Genomic DNA, 23,841 nt, shown 5'->3' on the forward strand with positions numbered 1-23,841 from the left:
ATTGTTATATATTGAGACAGTATTGATTTCATCACAAGAGAATTAAATTCATTTATATGTTACAAAAATAAAGAAAGAAAATCGAACAGGCCTACAGAAGGCACATGATTTGAACTCCCCTGTGTAAGCACTGACACTGCTGAAGTTAAAGTAAATATGTTCAGATCTATGGTTCTTATGGTAATAATTTTTTTCAAAATAACAATTAACAACTGTAATAATTAACTATATCATCAGCATGGGAACCATTCAAGATGTAGATGTATGTTCAAATTAATTTTCTTTTAACAAAGTGTATAAGTTATAATGCAATTAGAAATGATTTCAACTTGCCGAAAATTGCATCTGGAATTCTACTTCGACTCTATACCTCTCACTTTACTTCACTCCCTTTACAAAAGAAGTCTTGACAATCCAGTTACTGAGCCTACCCATCATTATACAGACTTGTGGCCATCATTTTGGATATTGGTTTCCACAGACTTTTTAAACCAGTTTATATTAAAGGTCTGGACTAAGTTAAATGTTCATTTCTTCCACTACTACATCCTCCATCACAAAAACGTCAACAAAATTCTACCGTATTTCAAAGAAAAATCAGTATTGATTATTTCATATTCCTGTACATGTTCTTCACCTATTGCATCCCAAATTTTCAATTATAAAAGAATATTGCAGGACTTCGAGGTTGAGGAGTTCAAGGCCTAACCACCTTACTGTTTTTTCAAAAACTCTCTCGATTCAAATATTGGCCTTTTGGTCACATCTTTACAGTAGATTTAAACATCATAGAAAACAAATCTCACTATAAGGTCCTTTCTAAAGGTCCCAAGTAATGTGAACCACACTCCATAAATTTGAATTATAACTTTAAAATTCTTATGGATAATGTGGAGGACTTTGCAAGAAAATGGATAAAAAAAGAACAAGAAGACATTGATTCACTGTTAGAGTGGGTAAAGGCAGTGAGGTCTTTAATTTTTAAACGTATGAAAGTTTTAAGGAGGATAATGTGTGTCAGTGGTATATCAGTTTTCATAGACCCCAATGTAGTTGAAACATTGTCTACTATGCATGACAAATATCTTGTCATTCCTTTAGACAAAGCCTTAAATAACATTGTTTATGTCTGCAAGACGCATTACATTCAGTGCTTATTATTAGAGGTAGATGTAGAATATAATAGCAGCAATAAGATCTACATGTATACTGCTACAGCACTTGCCAAAGAAGCAATAGCAAAAAACTATAAATCCTTACTATCTTGTGATACACTGTCTATGTACTGGATTCCAAAACTCCATAAGAATCCATACAAACAGTGCTTTATAGCTGGATCTGCTAAATGTACCATCAAATCTCTTTCAAAACATTTAATGAACTCTTGGATTATTATGGTGTATCCATAATTTGTTGACAGCATCATTTTTTCCCTTTTTTAGCTAACCTGGCCGAAGGCCATGTGAGCTATTGCCATCACTTGGTATCCATTGTTGTCTGTCGTCATCGTTAACAATTTTTCAAAACTCTTCTCCTCTGAAACTACTTTACCAATTTTAACCAAACTTGGTATGAATGTTCCTGGGGTATCTTGCATAGAACTGGTGTGGGGATTTGATCCGTTGAAAAATCTGGCCGTCATTACTAAAAATAGAATGTAGGGGTCAGACAATAGTTTTTTGCTTATATCTCCAACACCGTTAGGTTTAGCCAAATTCTGTTGGGGTAAAAGTGTTCAGCATGATGAGATCTATCTGTGGTCAAATTTTCATTTTAATCTATTAAGCCATGTTGGATTTATTGCCCCTTTTCAACGTTTTTTTGCTATTTTTAATGTTATTTCTTTCAAAGTTCTTTTCCTCTGACACCACTTGACCAATTGGAACCAAACTTGGTATGAATGTTTTTTGGGATATTGTGGATAGAAATGATATGAGGATTTTTGATCCATTGAAAAACATGGCCGCCATTACTAAAAATAGAACATAGGAGTCAGACAGTATTTTTTCACATTTATTTCCAAAACTGTTAGGTTTAGCCAAACTCTGACATGGAGGTAAAAGTGTTCAGCATGATGAGATCTATCTGTGGTCAAAAAATGGTGAATATCTGTTGACCCGTGTTGGAGTTATTGCCCTTTTTGGACATTTTTTGCTGTTTTTAATGTTATTATTTTAAAAAATCTTCTCCTCAGAAACTACTTCACAGAATTCAATGAAAGTTGGTATTTTTGTTTTAAAGGGCATCTTTAACAAAATGAATGATTGGATTTTTGATCTGTTAAAAAGCATGGCCGCTGTTACTAAAAATTGAACATTGGGGTCAGACAGCAGATTTTTGCATATATCTCCGAAACGGTTAGGTTTAACCAAATCTGACATGTGGTAAAATTATTCAGCATGAAGAGATCTATCTGTGGTCAAATTTTTGTGAAAATTTGTTGACCTATGTTGGAGTTATTGCCATTTTTTTCTGTTTATGATATTATTACTTTGAAAAACTTCTCCTCAGAAACTGCTCTACAGAATTCAATGAAAGTTTACATTTTTGTTTTATAGGGTATCCTTAATGAAATGACAGATTTTTGATCACTGAAAAAACATGGCTGCCATTTGTAAAAATAGAACAATGGGGTCAGACAGTAGATTTTTGCATACATCTCCAAATCTGTTAGGTTGAGCCAATAGCTTTCAACTGCTGAAATGATCCTTTTTATAAGGCTTACAAATGTGTCCAATGAATCAAATAGAGTCAAAATTGTCTGACAACTCCTTGTTAGAGTTATTGCCCTTAAAAGGCGAAAATTCAACCAGGTGAGCGATTCAGGCTCCTGGGAGCCTCTTGTTAGTCATTCCTCTACCCTGGATATGACATTTTATGAACAAATCTGGGAGTGTCTAGAAATGCAGAGGATGGTTACCCTACCAGTCATAGTTTTTAATGGGGTCTGGGTTGCTCATTTACTTTTGTTTAATTGTATGTGTTATTTTGATTATTTCATTTTCTTTGTTTTCTGTTTTCCCTGTCTAGTCATTACCCTTGGATTATCTTGGTTCACTTGATTTTCCTTTAATGTCACACAGAGATTTCTAAAGTTTCCATTTTTTGTACTAAGCATTTCATTTGGACCGAAATTTGCTATTGATAAATGATGTCATTGCTTACTTGCTTAGTTCTCTTTTTGCCTGGATAATGTCAAAAGCTCACATCAAAAATAACTTTAAAAGGTCAAACTCATTGGACGATTTTATTAAAGGATTGATATAATGAAAACATTTGCTGCTGTAAGTTTGTTTTTCTTATATAAGTACACTGGCTTACTTTAAGCTTGCTTCCTTCAGGGAATTTGATTTATAGTACATGTACATGTACCTGTATGTTCAGATAAGAGAATTCTTTTGGTGAAATGGTATTTCCTATTCACCAATTAGTATGTCTTAACTTACCATATCAATAAAAAAAATCACTATCATTCAGGGTCATTAATAGTTAATAAAAAAAATTAAGTGATACTATTTGTATGATGAAAATTTGTTATTTCTAAACTTATGTCAGCAAATTGGACAACTTAGCATTTTGATACATCATATTGTATGCAATTCCGCATCCATCTGCTCTGTAATATAAAACATCATTTTATTATAGGATGTCTGTAGTTGTCTCTCATACATTTGCATATATCCAATTTTAAATAAAGTATAAGTACTAAACTCCTATTATATTTACAAAAAAGTAAATGATATGGAAGACAAGTTGTCACAACTAAGACTTGTGACACTTTTTTCATTGATGATGCAGACACTATGCATCCAGCTTTTATTCGCAATACTCATGCACACTTAAATATGTTTTTTTTATGAGCCAAGCATTGTCTTTGACTGACCTTTATAATTGCAGGAAACATTTAATTTTTTGTAATTTATTTTGTTCCTGCTTGTGATGCAGATTTATACATACATGTACATAAGCATATAAGGCACTGAATGGAGTTACTAGTGATTTTATATAAATATATCAGTGAAATTGAGGGAAGATGTTGGTTTATGAAGGATTCATTATGGATGAAAGGTACATGTTAATTACCAAGACATGGATATACTTTATACAAGTCCCTCCCTTATTACTTAAGAATAGATCAATTTTCATGCATCCCTTTTTAGTTCACCTGGCCTAAAAGGCCATGTGATCTTTTGTCATCACTTGATGTCTGTCATCCAGATCTGTTAATAATTTTTCTTTAAAAATCTTCTCCTCTGAAATCATTGAACAGAATTTGATGAAACTTGATGACAATCATCCCTGACATGTCTACTCCCAAATTGATATCTGTTATGGTCCTTGGCCAATAAACGTGATAGCTGTTACTAAATAAAGAACATGGGGATAGGGGTATCACCATATATTTTTGTTTATATCTCAAAAAACCATAATATATAGAAGTAATTTGAGACATTGCAGGCTCCATAGCTCAAGAAGACCTGACTTCCCTAAAAAAAAGGTCAAGATATTCAATTTACCGTTTTTTTAGAGTTCTTGTCCTTTTTATGCTGATTTCACCTTTTTTTTTTGGCCAGTTTTTAATTATTTATTTAAAAAGTAAAACAGCTTGCTTCACAATTCAATCTGTATTATCAATATAGTGACAAGATCCATCAATGGTGCAAATTTCAGAAAAATCAGTAGATTATTGTTTGAATTAGGGCCTTAAAAATGTTATTTTTGATGATTTTATCGGTTTTTGCTTATTATTTAGATAGCAGATTGATGATCATTGTAAATTTATAAAATCTTCAGTACCATATTTTGGTGTGTATAATATGCATTTATGTATTGTATGCAGTACAACTTTGAAGGTCAAAATGTGTGAAAAAAAGTGTTTTTTAGACATAGATTGCAGTAGAATTTTGTAGATTTTGCAAAAATCAAAGTCAGGAAAATCAGACATTTCTGGTTTGGGTTGTAACTCAAATTTTGTGTTTTTTTATTTTAAAATGTACTTTTAAGGAAGAAAACTGTTAGAAACAATCAACATAAGTTTCAACATAACCATTTTCAACTGTAAAAGCATTCAATAAGGATGGTTTGACAAAAAAAGACTTTTGGGGTTTTTGATCCTTCAGGATCAAAATACCTTATGTCACTGGTCTATCACAGGAACTTACTATTTCTACTATTTCTGAACACGACATACACAAAAATATAGTCCAAATGTAATTCCTTTTATATCAATCAATACCTCTTTTATAACAAGTAAATATGTTTCCTGCAATTTATCAGCTCAATAATATTCTATTATTTATGCAAATAAATCTAGTCTTCATATCAACTCAAGATTTGAGGGACTCCTTTTTGGCCTTGAAAGATATTTAGTAATATATTTACATTTGGGAATTTATTTCTTGCATTAATATGTCTGGAAGGATTAAATGTGTTTAATATTTTCATTTCAACACGCTTATAAGTCAAATTATCCTTCCTATCACTAATATTTTAACAGGAAGTGAAGAGCAGTGATTTTAACCAAGTAAAATTGGCGGGAAAATTAAAATTGATTACAGTGTACAAATTTTGAAAATCTTGTGATTATTTTCTGAAGCAGATATTAGTTTTATTTAAGTATAATTGTTATGTAGGATAAATACTTTGTTAATATAACTTTTGAATGTAAATGCACATTAACTTTAGGATAGATAGAAAATTGGGGAAAAAGGTGAAATGAACCAAAACCTTGTAAATGTGAAGTTGGATCAGTAGTATAGATTGACTTTCAGTTTATACATATTAAAAAAGAACAGTTCTTAATAGAATTTTAAATGCAATGTGTGATCACAATTTGATTTAACATCATATGATCTTTGAAATTTTGTTCGTGTTACAATTTTCACAAGTATCAAAAACCGCAAGTGCTATTAGCACTTTGATTGGTTTTTAGTTGTTTCATTTTATTTCGAACAGTGTTTTGTAAGAAAGAGATATTGTGCAACCTTTGTCGTTAATGTAATTAATAAATACATTTAAACATGATTTAAAGAAAATATCATATAAAATTCAATACTGAAAGATGTATTTGGTGTTTAGATAAACTTTCTTTCAGTAACATTTCATTCTGGTTTGTTTGCATTTAATACACAATCTTTTTTCTTGTACGAAAATCTTTTATTCATGGCCAGCTCTTATAAATTGATGCATAGTACGCACCCCCATGCTCTGGAAATGATTGCTATGTAAAAATATATGCATAATACACACCAAAATAAGGTATTTCAATATCTATTTTTTGTGCAAATTTAAGAAAAATCTGTTGACACTTTTTCGGGTTATGGGTCTTGAAAGTCTCTTAGTTTTTGTATGTATTCCACTTTTTAAAGGTATTAAACCAGGTGAGTGATTCAGGCTCTTGAGAGCCTCTTGTTATTGATGCAGGAAAGCATTAGTAAGTAGTAGTGTTATCAGATAAACTAATTATATAGAAACTACTGTATTAAAAATATAATAATGAGGAACTTTTATCAAGTGTTTGATAAATGTTGATATTCAAAAAACTTTTCCCTACTGTATAACATTTCATTGTCAACACAAAGGATTTTAATAAATGTTGATAATGTGGACATTTTTTTACACCCCGGCCACAAAGTAGTAGGCATATAGTTTTACCCTTATCCATCATTCAGTCATACAATCCTTTTGCAACAACCAGTTTTTTAGACTTTTTATCTAAACACCTTGTGATTTTTTTAATTGATTTTTGTACGCTGAGGTATATTGATGAGTTACAGATCAAATTTGAATTCTATTCCAGTTTGTTAATTTTTTTATGGAGTTGTGCCCCTTTTACATAGAAAAATTACTGTTGTGAAGAGTTTTCTGGACTTTTTTCTAGACGCATAGACATATTAAATCGATTTTTAGTATGCTGTGGTTTATTGATGAGTTATATATAGAGTTTGAGATTTGTTCTTGTCCCTTGATTTTTGATGGAGTTTTGCCTCTTGAACTTGAATCATTGTACTGCAGGTTGGAATATTTGTGTCTTGTCGGCAACTTACAGGATTTAAAGTCAGATGTATGTTCTTAATTGGAAAATGTAGTATAAGTTAACTTTAACTATTTAGTAAAAGATTGAAGCAGCTTTGTTTCATGTTTCAGGATTGGGTTATGCATGAACATGTAACCATATTTCAGAAAATAATATTTAAATTATCATTTATAGCTGTGTGTATTCATGCATTGAGGGATAAAATTTTATTGTGTCTTGTTTGTCTAATTGTCATTGTAATGAATTTATTTCCTAATGCAATACCAACATTTGTTTTAGTAAACCAAACACTTAAAGAAAAATGAATAACTTGATGAGTGCCTATATTGCTTTCTTATGTAAGTATTTAAAGGACACATCAGTTCATATAGAATGTGAAGTAATGATTTTTTAGCAAACAAGACAAACTAAGTGTACCCAGTAATTATAATTGTAGAATATTGTTTTAGAAATTTTAGTGATGAACTCGGATAAAGAAATCCTGTTTGAGTATCATGAAAGATACACAGCTGCCAGGAAGAAAACATGTTATTTAGTCACAGCTTTAGTAACTGGGATCATTCTAGTAGTTGCAATATCATGTGCCTTAGGAGTGTATTTTGGGTTATTTTATGAGACAGACAATGACACTTCAGTCACTAAACCTACTCAGCTGAAGGGGCCGTCATGTTCTGATCCTTGTATGTAAGTATATATATTTTATTAATATGATAAACTGTTACATAATGAGGTAGAAATCTTGCATATCAGTGTCTATGCATGTAGATCTGGTCCTACATCCATAGTTATCCATAATGTTCAGAACTGACATGATTCTGTTTTTTTGTTGATGTCACAGTAAATATAGCATACTACCTTTTATATCACAACCATTGCCTAAGATAAAAAATTGAGGCAGCTGGAGCATACAAAATGTAGAATTTTTTTGGGGGGAAATGGATTTAACAAATTTTTGCTTAAAACTTGACACATAAAATATTACTTTAAACAGTTATATGTACAAATATAAGAGTTAATATTACACTGAATACAGGTTTTTAGTACAGAATGGACAAGTGCAATAATTTTTGTATCATAACCTTTTCATTATACATGTGTACAGCCAAATTAAAAGGTAAAGCACTGGTTACAATTGTATGCAATGCATAGACTGATAAGCTCACATAGATTAACCAGAGGCATCATCAGATATGAAACTTTTGTTTGTATATCACAGAATAGTACTGCATGGTTATGTGTCTGAGCATTTTTGTTGATTTAAGAACATAGCCGTATGAGATGGTACATAGAGTGTTTCATACATCAACTGTTTTGTGAGGTTTGATATTTACTTGAATTTACAGATTGAACTTAGTGGAGAGTATTCCAGAGAATCTGACATTCAAGGCTGAATCCCCTCTTCATTCCTCCACTTATAATGGACTGATGAGTTTGATGGCAAATGCTAAAGAGACTATAGAAATAGCATCATATTATTGGACATTAAATGGACATGATATTCCATATCATGACAACTCTTCTTGGCAGGTGAACTACATTGTATTCTACAATTTATCTATTAAAAATATCCAGGCCTCAGATGAAATAGAAGTAACTTAAAATCATTTAGCTATTCAGAGTGTAAAGCAGTTAGGCAGTAAAGCCCTGATCATAGTGAACAATCAAATTAATAAAATTACAGTTTTTGACATGTATTTCAATTTTGTGTTAATGATCTGCAAAAATATCTTGTTGAGACTTGCAATATATGTGACACTTGCAAGTTTAAGAATTTAGTATTCAGTACTTGGTCTCTCTGAAGGTTACCTGATGAACTAGAAAAAACATTGCCATTCCTAGCTATTATTTTTTCTTATATAAGTGAATAATTTGTGTTTACCAACAGTTAAATAAGTAAATTACTAATCCTTTGTATTTTAGGGTGAATCTATTTTGAAAACTCTAACATCAGCTGGAAGGGATAGGAATATTAAGATAAAGATTGTTCAAAACACACCAAATGGTACAAATGAAAACACAGAATCTCTTGCTAAAAATGGTAAGTAAAAAAAAATAATTTAAGTCTGATTGAGTTAGTTGCATTTTCTAATATGACATCTTCATATCGTCAAACAGTATATGCCGCCTTTAGCACCTCCGCACTGTCTCTTTTCTTTCCCTGTGGCTTTGAGACAAAACACTCATTTAAAAACATTTACACGATGATTTAATGGTTGAGAGGTTATCTAATTGAAATCAATTATATAAATACACACATTTAACACATATGGTGACATAAATATACAAATTTAATCCAACTTCCATACGGGTGAGGTTAAACAGAACAGCTTTATTTAATTTTATTTATTAGCTAAAAAGGCAGGGTCCAAAAAGATCACACCGGTGTTCTGAAGTAGTTAAGTAGGACACACTGGTATAATATAGGGCAGATTTCTACCTAGAGAGCTAATTGAATTACTCACTAGACTACATATATTAGTACGCTCCCGTTTATGGTTGTATTATCAACTTAGTTCTGTATACTTATGGCAAGAAAAAGCATCAATATCGGGTTTGTACCTGCATTTTCAGGATCTGAAAAACCGCATAATGGCAGCTTCATTTGCATATACTTGTGTATGTGCGATTGAGCTCCAAACCAGTCTTGGAAAATATTTGCTAGTTTCGATAATTAAATACAAATCAAATCATAGTTTTTCCAAGATCGGCCTTATAGTCTGCAGTATTGCTTCCGGATGTTTTTGAAAATTATGTCATCAATATTACCCATAATTCTCAGGTCATAAAAATTGCGAAACGAAAACGAACCCAAAGAAAACGAAAATAATCGATAAAAGAAAGAATTGAAACGAAACAATTCGATAAAATGAATCAAATCGTAATAAAAACATAATTAAACTTTACTAAATGAAACATAATGTAGTAAAACTAAATACAATAAAAGAAATCTTTTAAGATGTTTCGCAAATTTTAAGAATCATAATGTTAACCAGTGCTGGACAATACGACCCAAAGACATTTTGGACCATGAAAACCAATAATTCTTTGTGAATGCCGGACATTTCGGCCAATAGACATATCAGACCATGACAATTGGTATAATGCTTTAGGGCAAATATATATTACAAAATATACCATACTTGAAGGTATAACATATCAAATAAAAGCTGACAAAAAATTTGTTTTTATTAATGTTTCTTCGGGACCGTTAAAAGGTCACCTTCATATTATTGAAATTGGTACTGGTCTTTTTCATTTAGCTGTAAATTTTGGTTCTGCTTGATTAAACAAGATGCCTGCCAGAGGCCATTTCAAGCTTTAAATGATTAAATGATATCATCATATGATTTCAAGTTCTCCTGGTGAGCGATTCAATCTCTAGAGCCTCTAGTTTTTTTTTTAATCCAATATATATTTTTTTCATTGGATTCCTTATGAAAATCTCTGCCTGCACTTTTCAATCAGATTTCAGATATCTCTTTAGTTTTCAAGTTATAAGGGGTTAAAAGGGCCACACCCCAAAAAAATGGAAATTTTTCAATTTTTTGCCTGATTTAAAAAAAAAAAAAAAAATTCATGGATTCTTTATGAAAATCCCTGGCTGCATTTTTCAATCAGATTTCAGATTCCTCTTACAGATTTGAGTTATAAGGGTCAAAGGGGCCACACCCAAAAAAATCGACTTTTTGGGTTTTTTGAATCCTCAGAATGAAATACCTTATGTCACTGGTTTATCTCAGGAACTTACCTACTTTTTCTGAACACTTTGCAGAATATAGTCGATATATAGTTCCTTTAATATCAAATAGAATTTCTTTTAAAATCAGTAAATATGTTTCAGGCAATTATTCAGCTTAATAATATTCTATCATTGAAAATGAAATGAATATCAAGACTTGAAAGCAAATGAAGATTTTAGGGACCTCTTTTTAGGTCTGAGTTATTAAGTAATAAATTTGCAGTAATGAAATTTAGTTAGTACAATATGTGTCAAGAAGCATTAAATGAATTAAGCATATTCTATTCTTCATCCTTTCATCAATATTTTTTATTATTGATAAACCGAAATAAAGGTGCACTAATTTTATAATTTTAACCAAAATTGATGGTAAAATTGAAATTGATAAGAAGTATCTATTTTTTTTTTAAATTTATGTACATGTAAAAATCATTTTCTAAAGAAGAATTTTTTAATGTAATTGAAAAAGATGAAATGAAACAAAATTTTGTAAACTTATGTTTGTGAAGTTGGTTACTGTTTAACTATTGACAGATCATATCCATACCGTTTAACCCTCCCACATTAGGGGGAAATCCCACAAATCTATGAAAAATTTAGAATCTCCAATATTAAAAATGTAGGATTTGTTGTGGGTTTCTGGTTAAAATTACTGTATTTTTGTAAAAAATTATTTTTACGAAAATTTTGTTTTTACATAAAATTCTTCCACATGAGACAGTGTCAGTATGAACTATTCTAAAAGTTTACTGGTTTGTGTATCTTTGATGTCAGTATGAAAGATTAGCATTCGGTTTAAACATTTATAAAAAAAAAAATACCAGTTTTAAATTATATAGGAAATACAATTTTTTTATTACAGTGTTATTTTACATCATGTTATCTTTGAAAATTTGTGTTTGAATTTCAAATTTTGTGCAGTATAGTGTCAAAACCAGTTTTTGTGTCCATAATGAATTGAAAGTCCTTATGCTTAAGTGTGTCAAAAACTAATATTGTGTCCACACTTGCCCCAGCTGCTCAGGGTTCTACCACTGCAGTTGTGTCATTCTGTGCTCCATGAAGCTTTTTATTTTTTGTTTTATCTTTTTTCAACATACTGACTTATCACTTCTCAGCTGATATGGGATTTCTGAAATTTTGTTACCTGGTATATGTCAGGTATAATTTTATGGTAATAAAAAGAAATACTGGTGAAGGACATTGTAATGTACTGGTAATTTGTTTAATAAATGTAAAATGAAAATTGCAGTGTTGATATTTACATACTAATATTTTATGATGCAATAAAAAAATTCTACAGAAAAGCCTGAAGTGTATAACATTTGTTTTTTTAAGCCAATGCTGAAGTTAGGACACTTGACATGCAGAGGCTAATGGGAGATGGTATACTTCACACTAAGATGTGGCTTATAGACAGAAAACATTTCTATGTTGGGAGTGCTAATTTAGACTGGAGGTCATACACTCAGGTATTTAACATAGAAGTTCTTCAATAAACGGTTATAGTTGACAACTTGCTCGGTGACTGTCTACAATATATTATTGGCTCATCTCAGCACTGTTTCAGAAAAAAATCTCCAATTAAATTTTTTGCTCATATCTTTCATTAAATAAAATTTTTACCCATCAGGTTATCTGAAATAAAAAATTTGACAAAAACTCAAAGATAAGAGAATTTTTATCATTTGATTCTATGACTAAAAGTACATTACTGTTATTTTAAATGAAATTAGCTAAATCATTTGTAAAGACACTATCTAAAACAAAGAAAACACAGGCGTGAATTAAAAACAAAATGACCATTTTGAAACCTGAATTTTACAAAAACAAAACTGGGAATAAGGATCAGGTACACAAGTAGGGTATGTCTCCAGTAAGTATACAGAAAAAGAAACAATAATGCTATAAATAATATCGTCACATAACAAGTGGATGGTTTATTGGAGTCAACTTGTCTGTCCATAATTCTGTCTATCTTAATTTCATTGCAATTATCTCCGTTGGATGGATCAAGTTGAAATATGTTGTAGGCAGTTTTGGTTGTTGTCCAATATCAACTTCCTGTAAATGTATATTATCTCGTTTTGATGTCAAATTGTACCAGATAAAGTTTTATACCACCCAAAAAGTTAATATTTTCTGAAATTGTACTACACAGGGAAGGTTTTGATGGATTTAAAGTGCTATGCCCCAAACCTTTGAGAAATAAAGGGCTAAAGCAGTAAGAGATGAAATTTTTTTCAAATAACTTGTGTCTAATTGCAAATTTTAAGGTTCTTTGACAACTTATATTGTGGTCAAAATCTTTTTCTGTGTCCTATGTTTTATTACTATCTGAAATCAGAGGTTTGTTAACTTATAAATGATGTGTCCATATTCGTGTCCAAACTGATCAGGGTTTACCTCTTTAACAAGTCCTGCGAATCATTTTATTTGTAGTTGAATTATTAAAAATGTAATGGGTAATACATGTAATTCTAACATTTTAGCATTTTCTTTTGTATGATCACAAAAAAAAAATCTTAAAATATTACTCTATTTCCAGGTAAAGGAACTTGGAGCAGTTTTGTACAATTGTCCATGTATGGCTGAAGATATGGGAAAATTGTTTGATGTGTACTGGTATTTAGCAACACCAAAGGCAACCATTCCATCTTCATGGCCTTCTAAATTTAGAACAGATATAAATAGTAACACTTCTATGCAGATTCAATTTAATGGTACATCAGCTACAACATACTTGTCTGTAAGTATGTGGCATGTTCAATATTTAAATTTGAGATTTATGGAATGAAATTTTAATTAAAACCTTTATTTTATTTAGATGAGTATTAAAAACTGCTTTCACTTTGTTTTTTGCAAAATATATTTTCAACATACTGAATTAATTGCTATGACTGAATTTTGGAAATATGTGGAGGGGGTATCTCATTTAAATACTCAAGGGATTTTGATTAAGTTTTAAAGGAAAGTTAGGCCACAGTTTTTTAATGTATAGGTTTACAGATTTTTGACTGGAAGGAATTTGGTCCGTCGGTTGAAAAAAAAAATAAAAATTAAAATTGGAACCAGAAATGCATACCTTCTTTTTATATTTTAAATAATTTTTTTTTTATTTTCAAAGATTTCACCATCTAACCTGACATGGTTTAGAAGTGGGATTCTAATCTACTGTATGTACCTTCACATCATTTATAAACACAAATTCTCATTCCAATTTTGTAAGTGTCCAATAAATTCAATGTGCAATACTTAAACAATGTTAATTTCCTCTATTTTTTTTTTATCTATAGCCTTCACACAGTATGACATATTTAATAGCTTAAAATAAAGGAGGTAAAAAGTAACTAAAAAGTTCAGTTACAATCAGAGTGGAAATCTGAGTTCCAAAACAGGGTTGGTCAAAAACATGTAGTGTTTAATTTATCATTGAGCATTGTCTAAGTGTAAATAAGTTCTTTAACAGAAAGGCTTAGTGAAAAGTCAATATGGAAAAAAAACCTACAAAGTACAGGAAAAATTCAGGAACGGAAGAATGAGTATACAGAAAGAAATAAAACAACACTATTTCCTTTACATTTGTCTTCTCTTTTCATTTAACAATAACACTGAGAGTCTACATAACCTTTTTAAAAAAATTAAAAAAATATAAATTAACTTATGTTTTTTCAATCTAAAAAAAATATATAAAAAACTAGTAATTTGTCATTGATTGGAAGACTATGAAACTTGTTTTTTTTTCACTATGATTTCCCTTTAAAATTGTCCTGTGATTTAAAATTGTTTAAATTGTTTATAAAATTTCAATAATAATGGAGGGTGAAATGGTCTAAAGAAAACAAGGAGACAACAAATTATGTTTTACAGCTAGTCGAAAAGGACCAGTTCCAATTTCAATACAAATCTTGGTAGTCTACTAAGTAGTTTAAATAGCTCTCTAGGTAGAAATCTGCCCTGTTGGATAACTCCTATTTAGCTCACCTGGCCAAAGGCCATGTGAGCTATTGCCATCACTTGGTGTCCGTCGTCGTCGTTAACAACTTTTCAAAACTCTTCTTCTCTGAAACTACTTGACCGATATGAACCAAACTTGGTATGAATGTTTCTTGGGGTATTGTGCATAGAACTGTGGTGGGGATTTTTGATCTGTCAAAAAACATGGCCGCCGTTATTAAAAATAGGACATAGGGGTCAGACAGTAGTTTTTCGCATATATCTCCTAAAGTATTAGGTTTAGCTAAATTCTGACTGGGTAAAAGTGTTCTGCATGATGAGATCTATCTGTGGTCAAATTTTCATTTTGATATATTAAGCCATGTTGGAGTTATTGCCCTTTTTCGAGATTTTTTTTGCTATTTTGCATGTTATTTCTTTCAAAAATCTGCTCTGACACCATGTGACCAATTGAAACCAAACTTGGTATGAATGTTTCTTGGGGTATTGTGCATAGAACTGATGTGAGGATTTTTGATCCGTTGAAAAACATGAAGGCCGTTACTAAAAATTGAACATCGAGGTTACAGTGCAGAATTCAATGAAAGTTGGTTTTTCTGTTTTAAAGGGCATCCTTAACAAAATGACCGTTTGGATTTTTGTTCTGTTATAAAGTATGGCCGCTGTTACTAAAAATTGAACATTGGGGTCAGACAGCAGATTTTTGCATATATCTCCAAAACGGTTAGCTGTAACCAAAATCTGAGTCGGGGTAAAATTATTCAGCATGAAGAGATCTATCTGTGGTTAAATTTTGTTGAAAATTTGTTGACCCATGTTGGAGTAATTGCCCTTTTTGGATGTTTTTTTTTCTGTTTATGATGTTATTACTTTAAAAAAATCTTCTCCTCAGAAACTGCTCTACAGAATTCAATTAAAGTTGATATTTTTGTTTTAAAGGGCATCCATAACAAAATGACCGTTTGGATTTTTGATCTGTTATAAAGCATGGCCGCTGTTACTGAAAATCGAACATTGGGGTCAGACAGCAGATTTTTGCATATATCTCAAAAACGGTTAGGTTTAACCAAAATCTGACATGGGTTAAAATGTATGATGTTATTACTTTAAAAAATCTTCTCCTTAGAAACTTCTCTACAGAATTTTTGTTTTATAGGGTATCCTTAACGAAATGACATGGCTGCCATGTCTAATAATAGAACAATAGGGTCAGACAGCAGAATTTTGCATACATCTCCAAATCTGTTAGGTTTAGCCAATAGCTTTCAATTGCTGAAATGATCTTTATTATAAGGCTTACAAGTGTGTCCAATGAATCAAATGGAGTCAAAATTGTCTGACAACTCCATGTTAGAGTTATTACCCTTAAAAAGCAAAAATTTAACCAGATGAGTGATTCAGGTTCCTGGGAGCCTCTTGTTTGAGTTCATCAGGGATTGCGCTTGAAAGAAAAAAAATGATCCAAATAAGTGATTCAGGTTCCTGGGGTTTCCTATATGGTTTATAGGCTGGGAGACATCAACAATCTAGTTTAGTTTTGTGGTCATAATAAAGTTGTGTGCTGTCAGCGTTGGCATTCTCCCTAGACAATTGATTTTCTTTCCATAACATGGGTATTAGTTAGCAGACCTCGATCAAATTTTACAACAAAATGGCTGAAATTAAAATATGCATCTCAAGAAGAAGCAAACTGATTTCTATGAAATTGTTCTACAAGGTTCCTAACTACAAAAAGAAGAAGGTTGGTATTTATTTTTGGGGTTTATGGATTTAAGGGGCCTTAAAGGAAAAAAAAACAAGTATTTCATGAAAATTAAAGTATACAACTTAAGTATAGGCATATGGATCTCTTGGATATTATACCACCAGGTGCCAAATTACAAAAAAAAAAGACGGTGTGGTTCAGTTTTGGGGGTTATTGCTCACACTGTTTAGTAAATTAGGGGCCAAACAAGCATTTTCATGATATCTAGACAATAACTAACTTGTGCGAGAGTGTATGGATCTCTATGAAGTTTTACCATAAGTTTCTATACCACAAAAGGACGGTTTTGGGTGATTTCTAGAGTTATAACCCTTACTGTTCAGAAAAAGGGGCCAAAAGCAAGCTCATACTACCAAAGTTAGGATAGGAATGATTTTTGGAGTGGTTACCATATCCATGAAAGAATTGGGAGACATAAAGGGCTAAAAACAAAATTTTCCTGGTTTCAGGACATTAACTTCAGTAAAACTGAATGGAACTTTATGAAAATATATCACAAGGTGCTGTACCACCAAAGGAAGGCTGAGTTGAATTTTACGAATAAGTATCACCTTGTATTCTTATCCTATGTTGGACATTTAATCATGATCCAAATTCAGCACTGTATTAAGCTTGATTGGTGGGTCCATACTTGCCCCAACTGTTCAGAGTTTAACCTCTGTAGTCATATCATTCTGCACTTGACAAAGCATTTTATTATTAAGGTGTTCGTCAGTTCCTTAATGTTTGTTGTTACATATTTAGTTTATGAATTGATTCTGCCTTTTTTAGAGTTCACCACCACCATTTTGTCCTACTGGAAGAACTGTTGACATCGATGCTATTGTTGATACAATAAACAAAGCAAAGAAGTTTGTATATGTAGCTGTAATGGATTATTTCCCAACAACACAGTTTTCTAGACGAAGGAAGTAAGTCTTTATATGATTTGATAACTGATAAAATAAGGCTGAATCAGATACCAGTTATTTTTAAGAATTCTATGTTTGACAAATCAGGTAATCAAAGAGATTATTAATAACATGGTACTTAAAGCTACATTTGTCTTTGTTTTCTGTTCATATTTATGATACGTTTATATTTGTAGATATTGGCCAGTTATTGATGATGCTCTACGTAGAGCTGCCTTTGACAGAAAGGTTTCAGTAAAGCTGTTAATCAGTTACTGGAACAATACTTGGAAAGATATGCAGCTTTACCTCAAATCTCTGAATATCTTGAAGTATTCTGATTATGGTGTTTATACCAATATAGAAGTGGTGTGTAATCATATTTGATTAGTACATGTATCCATATCTATATATAAGAATTTGAAAAATCTGGTTGATGGTGGATTCATACAGAAATTCATTGAATTTAATATTTCTTTTAATGTCTTAATGCAATCATTCAAGTCTTTGCTATAACATGCATGGTAATAAATTTCAACTAACCTTTTGTGTAATCTTTATTATTAGCAATATGAGTATTTCTGTGTTTTCTCCTTGCCAATGCTATCTTTTTTCAAGTGCATTGGTCAATGGTCACAGGGTCAAATCTTCATCTGCCTTTTTTTAAAAGGATGTATTATTTTCTGACCATTTGTACCTTAATCTACTTGTTACATGATGCCTTGAAAACTTTGAATATTATTTTGACATTTTATACACTAATTTTTTCTTTTTATTTTTGTACGACTCCCAAAATCTCTTTACAAATGTATCACAAGGAGCTATAGCACAAAAGGAAGACTGGCATTGATTTTCAGGTTGCGACTTAAACCCCTTAGGAATAAAGGGTCACCTTGATTCTGGTCAAACTCTTATTCTGTGTGAATTATTTAATCTTTTTAAAATTCATAGCTATATCAAGCTTGACTTGTGTGTCCACACTTGCCCAATCTATACAGGGTTCAACCTCTGTTTATTTCAAGCTGTCCCCATTGAAGTGTTTTATTTTTGTCCCCTTTTGGCAAATGCCGAAGGGGACTTAGATTTGCACTCCGTCCGTCCGTCAGTCACACTTGGTTTTCTGGACTTTTTTTTGTAATGCCTCATCCAATTGATTTCATATTTGGTATATAGTCTTATCATGAAAAGTTACAAGTTAAGTTCGATTGATGTTATGGTTGAATGATTTTTACAGAAGATATGGCCCTTGGACATAGAAAATTTCATGAAATTTAATGTTTTCCAGACTTTTCTTTGTAATGCCTCATCTAATTGATTTCATATTTATTAGCTAGTCTTTTCATGACAAGTTACAAATTAAATTTAAATATTATTGTGGCAAAATGGTTTATATGGAACTTATGGCCCTTTGACATGGAAAATTACATAAAATTTTATGTTTCATCATTTTGATGCAAATTGCTGCTGTCATTCTAGAGTTATTTGCCCTTTAATTCATAATAACGAAGTTTTTTTCAACTTTCCAGGTGATAGAAAGAGAATGTCTTTATACAGCTTTCAGTAATGCAAAAATGTTATTATCTACTGTAAAATGAAGCACAGGTTTGATTTTGATGGAATTTGCTTTTGCTGTTCAAGAGTTATTTTCTCTTAATTGTTAAAAAATAACACCATTGTTAGTTAACATATATAAAAAAAATCTCATAAAGGCAATGAGTTCAAAGGCTGAAAGGGGACACTGTATTGCATCAGCAATACTGTCAGAATGTTTGTTCATTTTCTTAATTTTGACAACTGCTAGCCCCTCTTTCATATTCAAATAATTATCACCTTAGTTCTGAGGAAAGTCTATAAAACATTTGACTTTTAGTGTCCTATGTCACAGAATAATTTGCTTTACCAGGCAGATGAATTTCTGGCTTTGCATTACAATTATTTAATTATTAATATGTAAAATCAGGCCTTTTTACTTCAGATTAAACAGAATACTGAAATTTGTGACTTTTTGGCCTAAAATACAACTGAAAATTAATTGCTAAGTGTTAAAAGTGTGATTTAAGAGCTTAGACACTTGAATTCACAAGAAAACATAAGGACCCAAGAAACAACTTTATATTTGGTAATTAAAACATTCATTCTTACATAGTTTATCTGATATGAAAATATAAAGATTTTTCTTTGGTTTGTACACATCTGTCTGGATGTAAATATGTCCTAAAAACTACTAAATTTACAATTCTTAGCATTTTTTAAATGACATATAAAAGTTCCACTATTGTAATGCCATTTGAATAAACTAAGGCCACAACAAATTAATTTTCCATAATACTGATTTATTTTACTATGTTTTGAATAATTCCTTTGTTATTGCAACAAAGTTAATATTTTTTTGTCATATTCATAGCCTAATGCTCCTACACCTTTGTTTAATAAATTTTGAATCTTGGCTGATCTAAAATTATATTAACAGAGGATGTTTGTTGTACCAGCCTTTTCTGAGAGTCAGAGAAAAATTCCATTTGCCAGAGTGAACCACAATAAATACATGGTGACTGATCAGACAGCCTATATTGGTATATACTTTATCATAAGATATTATGGATCTATGTTTTAACATTTTTATAAAGAACATATTTTTTTTTTCCAATATAAAACAAAAAGATAAAATTTATACATGTATAAATTCAATAGTTGAATGTTGTTTAAGGTATTACCCTAGAAAAAGGTTTTTATTTTTTTTTCAGGTTAACTGTGTTGATTTTCTGAATATCTCACTGAAAAATTGTTATGGTATCAATTGACATTTTGCAGGTACATCCAATTGGTCTGGGGATTACTTTATAGACACTGGAGGTATAGGACTAGTAGTTAATCAGAATGTCACAGGAACTCCTGGTAATGTTCGTCTACAGTTGCAGGAGATATTCTACAGAGACTGGGATTCTAGATATGCTACAAATATAGACCATTTTAACTTTACTATTAAACATGAAGAACTGTAAATAAGAATATTGTATAACTAGAACCAAAAGCATACATTTGCTTTAATCAATAAAAAAAATCAGATTGACCTGAGATCCATGATGTCTGTTCTGTTCAACAATCAGATTGATCAAAGTTTGAATAATAGAAAATATTTGATGCTAAATGTTCATTGAAACTTAACAATGCAAGAAACAAAGTCTGTTCTTTGTAAGAAAAGGAATTTGTTAATCTTTTATATTTATATCTCTTTTAAGTAGTTATCAGTCCAACACTAGGAATGATATGTTGCAGCCATAGTCATTCATAGTTTTACACATTCTGATATAGTATTTGTCAGTAATTCAGGTGTCAGTATCAAAATTCATATATAATGTAACTGTACCCATTGAAAATAAAGTTTTGGGGATGTAAAGGAATCATCCAGTCTGTATGCACTTTCGTATGTTCACACCAATCTTGTAAGTGCAAAACCATGAATTTTTATAGGAAAGTTAGGCTGTGTGTGGTTGTCTGATGTGTGCAAAGGAAAATAATCCAACTAAATGGTTTTACAGGTTAAAACCTCCTATAAGAACAACTCTTACTAAGCCACTTAAGTATCAGTCCACATAAAACTCAGACACAGGTAAAGTGATTCATGGTGATGAAAAATCCACCAAACAAATGATACTTTGTCAGTCTACATATGCTATACTTTCACTTAGCAATAATCATTTCTGCATTCAGATCTGCTCTTTTTAGCTCACCTGGCCAAAGGCCATTTGAACTATTGCCATCACTTGGCATCCATTGTCGTTTACAATTTTTCAAAACTCTTCTCCTCTGAGACTACTTGACCAATGGAACCAAACATGGCATGAATGTTTCTTTGGGTATCCTGCATAGAATTGATGTGCTGATTTTTGATCTGTCAAAAAAACATGGCTACCGTTACCCAAAAAAAAACATAGAGGTCAGACAGTAGTTTTTCACATGCATCTCCAAAACCATTAGGTTAAGCTACATTCTGACAAGATAAAAGTGTTCAGCATGATGAGATCTATCTGTGGTCAAATTTTCATTTTAATCCATTAAGCCATGTTGGAGTTATTGCCCTTTTTTTATGTTTTTTTTTTCTATTTTTAATGTTATTACTTTCAAAAATCTGTTCCTCTGACACTACCTGACCAATAGGAATCAAACTTTGTATGCATGTTCCTTGAGGTATCCTGCATAGAACTGTTGTGGGGATTTTTATCCGTCAAAAAACATGGCAGCTGGTACTAAAAATGGAACATAGGGGTCAGATAGTAGTTTTTTGCATATATCTCCAAAACCGTTAGATTTTAGCCACATTCTGATGGGTTAAAATGTTCAGCATGATGAGATCTATCTGTGGTTAAATTTTCATTTTAATCTGTTAAGCCATGTTGGATTTGTTGCCCTTTTTTGCTGTTTTAATCTTATTTCTTTCAAAAATCTTCTTTTCTAATACTACTGGACCAATTGGAATTAAAGTGAGTATGAATGTTCCTTGGGGTATCCTGCATATAATTGACGTGAAGATTTTTGGTCCGTCAAAAAACATGGCCACTATTACTAAAACTAGAACATAGGAGTCCGACAGTAGTTTTTTTCACATACATCTCCAGAACCAATAGGTTTAGCCAAGTGTTTAGCATGATAAGATCTATCTGTGGTAAAATTTTCATTTTAATCTGTTAAGCCATGTTCGAATATTACCCTTTTTCAATGTTTTTTTCGCTATTTTTGATGTTATTTCTTTCAAAAATCATCTCCTCTGACACTACTTGATTAATTGAAACCAAATGTGGTATGAATTTTCCTTGGGGTATCCTGCATAGAAATGATGTGGGGATTTTTTGATCCATTGAAAACATGGCCCCTGTTACTAAAAATAGAACAGGGGTCAGACAGTAGTTTTTTACATGTCTCCAAAACAGTTAGGTTTAGCCAAATTCTGACAGGGTGAAAGTGTTCATCATGATGAGATCTAACTGTGGTCAAGCTTTTATTTTAATCTGTTAAGCCATGTTTGAGTTATTGCCCTTTTTTGACTTTTTTGTTGTTTTTAATGTCAACTTTCAAAAATCTTCTCTGTCACTACTTGACCAATAGGAACTAAACTTGGTATGAATGTTCTTTGGGGTTTCCTGCATAGAACTGATGTGGGGAATTTTAATCCATTGAAAAAACGTGGCCGCTGTTACTAAAAATAGAACAAAGGGGTCAGACAGTAGTTTTTCGCATATATCTCCCAAACTGTTAGGTTTAGCAAAATTATTTCTATAGCTGAAATGACCTTTATTATAAGGCCTTCAAAAGTCTTCAGGGATCAAAGTTGTCAGGTGACTTCTTGTAAGAGTTACTGCCTTTGAAAGATGAAAAATGGCAGTTTTTTTTTACAGTTTTCAGCCAATATCTTGATAACTATAATAGAAAGAAACTTTTTATCGCCGAAATGATCCTTATGATAGTCCTACCCAAGTCTTCTTGAGTCAAAATTGTTGGACAACACCTTGTTAAATTTTTTGCCCTTGAAAGACAAATTTTAACAAGGTGAGCGATTCAGGCTCCTGAGAGCCTCTTGTTTGAAATTTTATATGAAGTTCAGGCTTCATATGTTCCAATATGTAGATGATTATCAAGTGTATACTTGTTGTCCAATGCTTCCAACAGGAGAAACTCCACATTATGGGTTTAGAATTTTAGTCTTTTTAAGTGGTGATATTCTCTTCTTGAGCTGGCTCACTGTATTTCTAGTTATATCAAAGTTGTTTAATGGTACGAAAATAAGTTGTGTCCTAATTTTATGTTGTTGGTATTATCTTGAAACAATTAAAATTTTTGTGATCATGAAAATATTACAGTGATGTAATGGACATTCATTTTTTGCCCCGTGCAGGTCCGGGTGTCCTTGTGTCCCATCCCTTTTTCATTTCATCATCATTTCATGTTCATTTTATCACCAATTTCATGTTCATCGTCTGAATATAGCTGAAATATTGCTGCTCGGACGTTAAACCCCAACAAACAAACAATCTGTCTCATTTAATGCAATGGTAAAATTATTTCAATTGTTTATTTGTATTTTTTCTATTGCATTTATTAACTATAGTTTATATATTTATTATATTAAATTGATGTGCTTCAAGTGTTTCACTTGTCTGTTAATTACCTGTATCACCAAAGCTTGAGTCTGTCTGTCTGTCATGCTTCGTGTAATCTGTAAATGAATAAGTATTGAATAAATAAACTTTGCACAGTATTACTAAACATGTTAAAGATGTGCACCTCCTATTATGGAGAAGTTATTTTCACATTTTTAGTATGTTAAGCTTAGCCATTTTCTCTCACTTTTATCATGGATGGTACCTACTTTGTGTAACCACAAACCTTAACTTTGCACTTTGTTTATATACATATTGAAGAATTGGACCTTATTTTATGAAGAAATTTGACAAAAATT

At 31.4% G+C, this 23,841-nt stretch overlaps 1 protein-coding gene across 3 annotated transcripts; it reads left to right on the forward strand.

Moving 5' to 3' along the window:
• Positions 1–75: 75 nt before the first annotated feature.
• On the forward strand, positions 76–23,529 carry LOC148623846 (5'-3' exonuclease PLD3-like). Of its 3 annotated transcripts, none has more exons than XM_088566061.1 (10): positions 76–150; positions 7,486–7,720; positions 8,380–8,563; positions 8,957–9,074; positions 12,114–12,247; positions 13,324–13,524; positions 17,269–17,408; positions 17,585–17,756; positions 19,858–19,960; positions 20,199–20,464. In XM_088566061.1, exons 2-10 carry the CDS (start codon positions 7,497–7,499, stop codon positions 20,387–20,389), a joined length of 1,467 nt encoding a protein of 488 aa, XP_088422187.1. In that variant the 5' UTR covers positions 76–150; positions 7,486–7,496; the 3' UTR covers positions 20,390–20,464. The 3 variants fall into 3 exon arrangements, with proteins under 3 accessions (XP_088422187.1, XP_088422186.1, XP_088422188.1); XM_088566060.1 differs by having other exon boundaries at positions 89–180; positions 20,199–23,529; XM_088566062.1 differs by lacking the exon at positions 76–150 and adding an exon at positions 242–262.
• Positions 23,530–23,841: the final 312 nt, after the last annotated feature.

Source organism: Perna viridis, chromosome 2 (assembly GCF_037379345.1).
Source record: "Perna viridis isolate PV_CMFRI_1.1 ecotype Kerala chromosome 2, ASM3737934v1, whole genome shotgun sequence".
Taxonomy (NCBI): domain Eukaryota; kingdom Metazoa; phylum Mollusca; class Bivalvia; order Mytilida; family Mytilidae; genus Perna; species Perna viridis.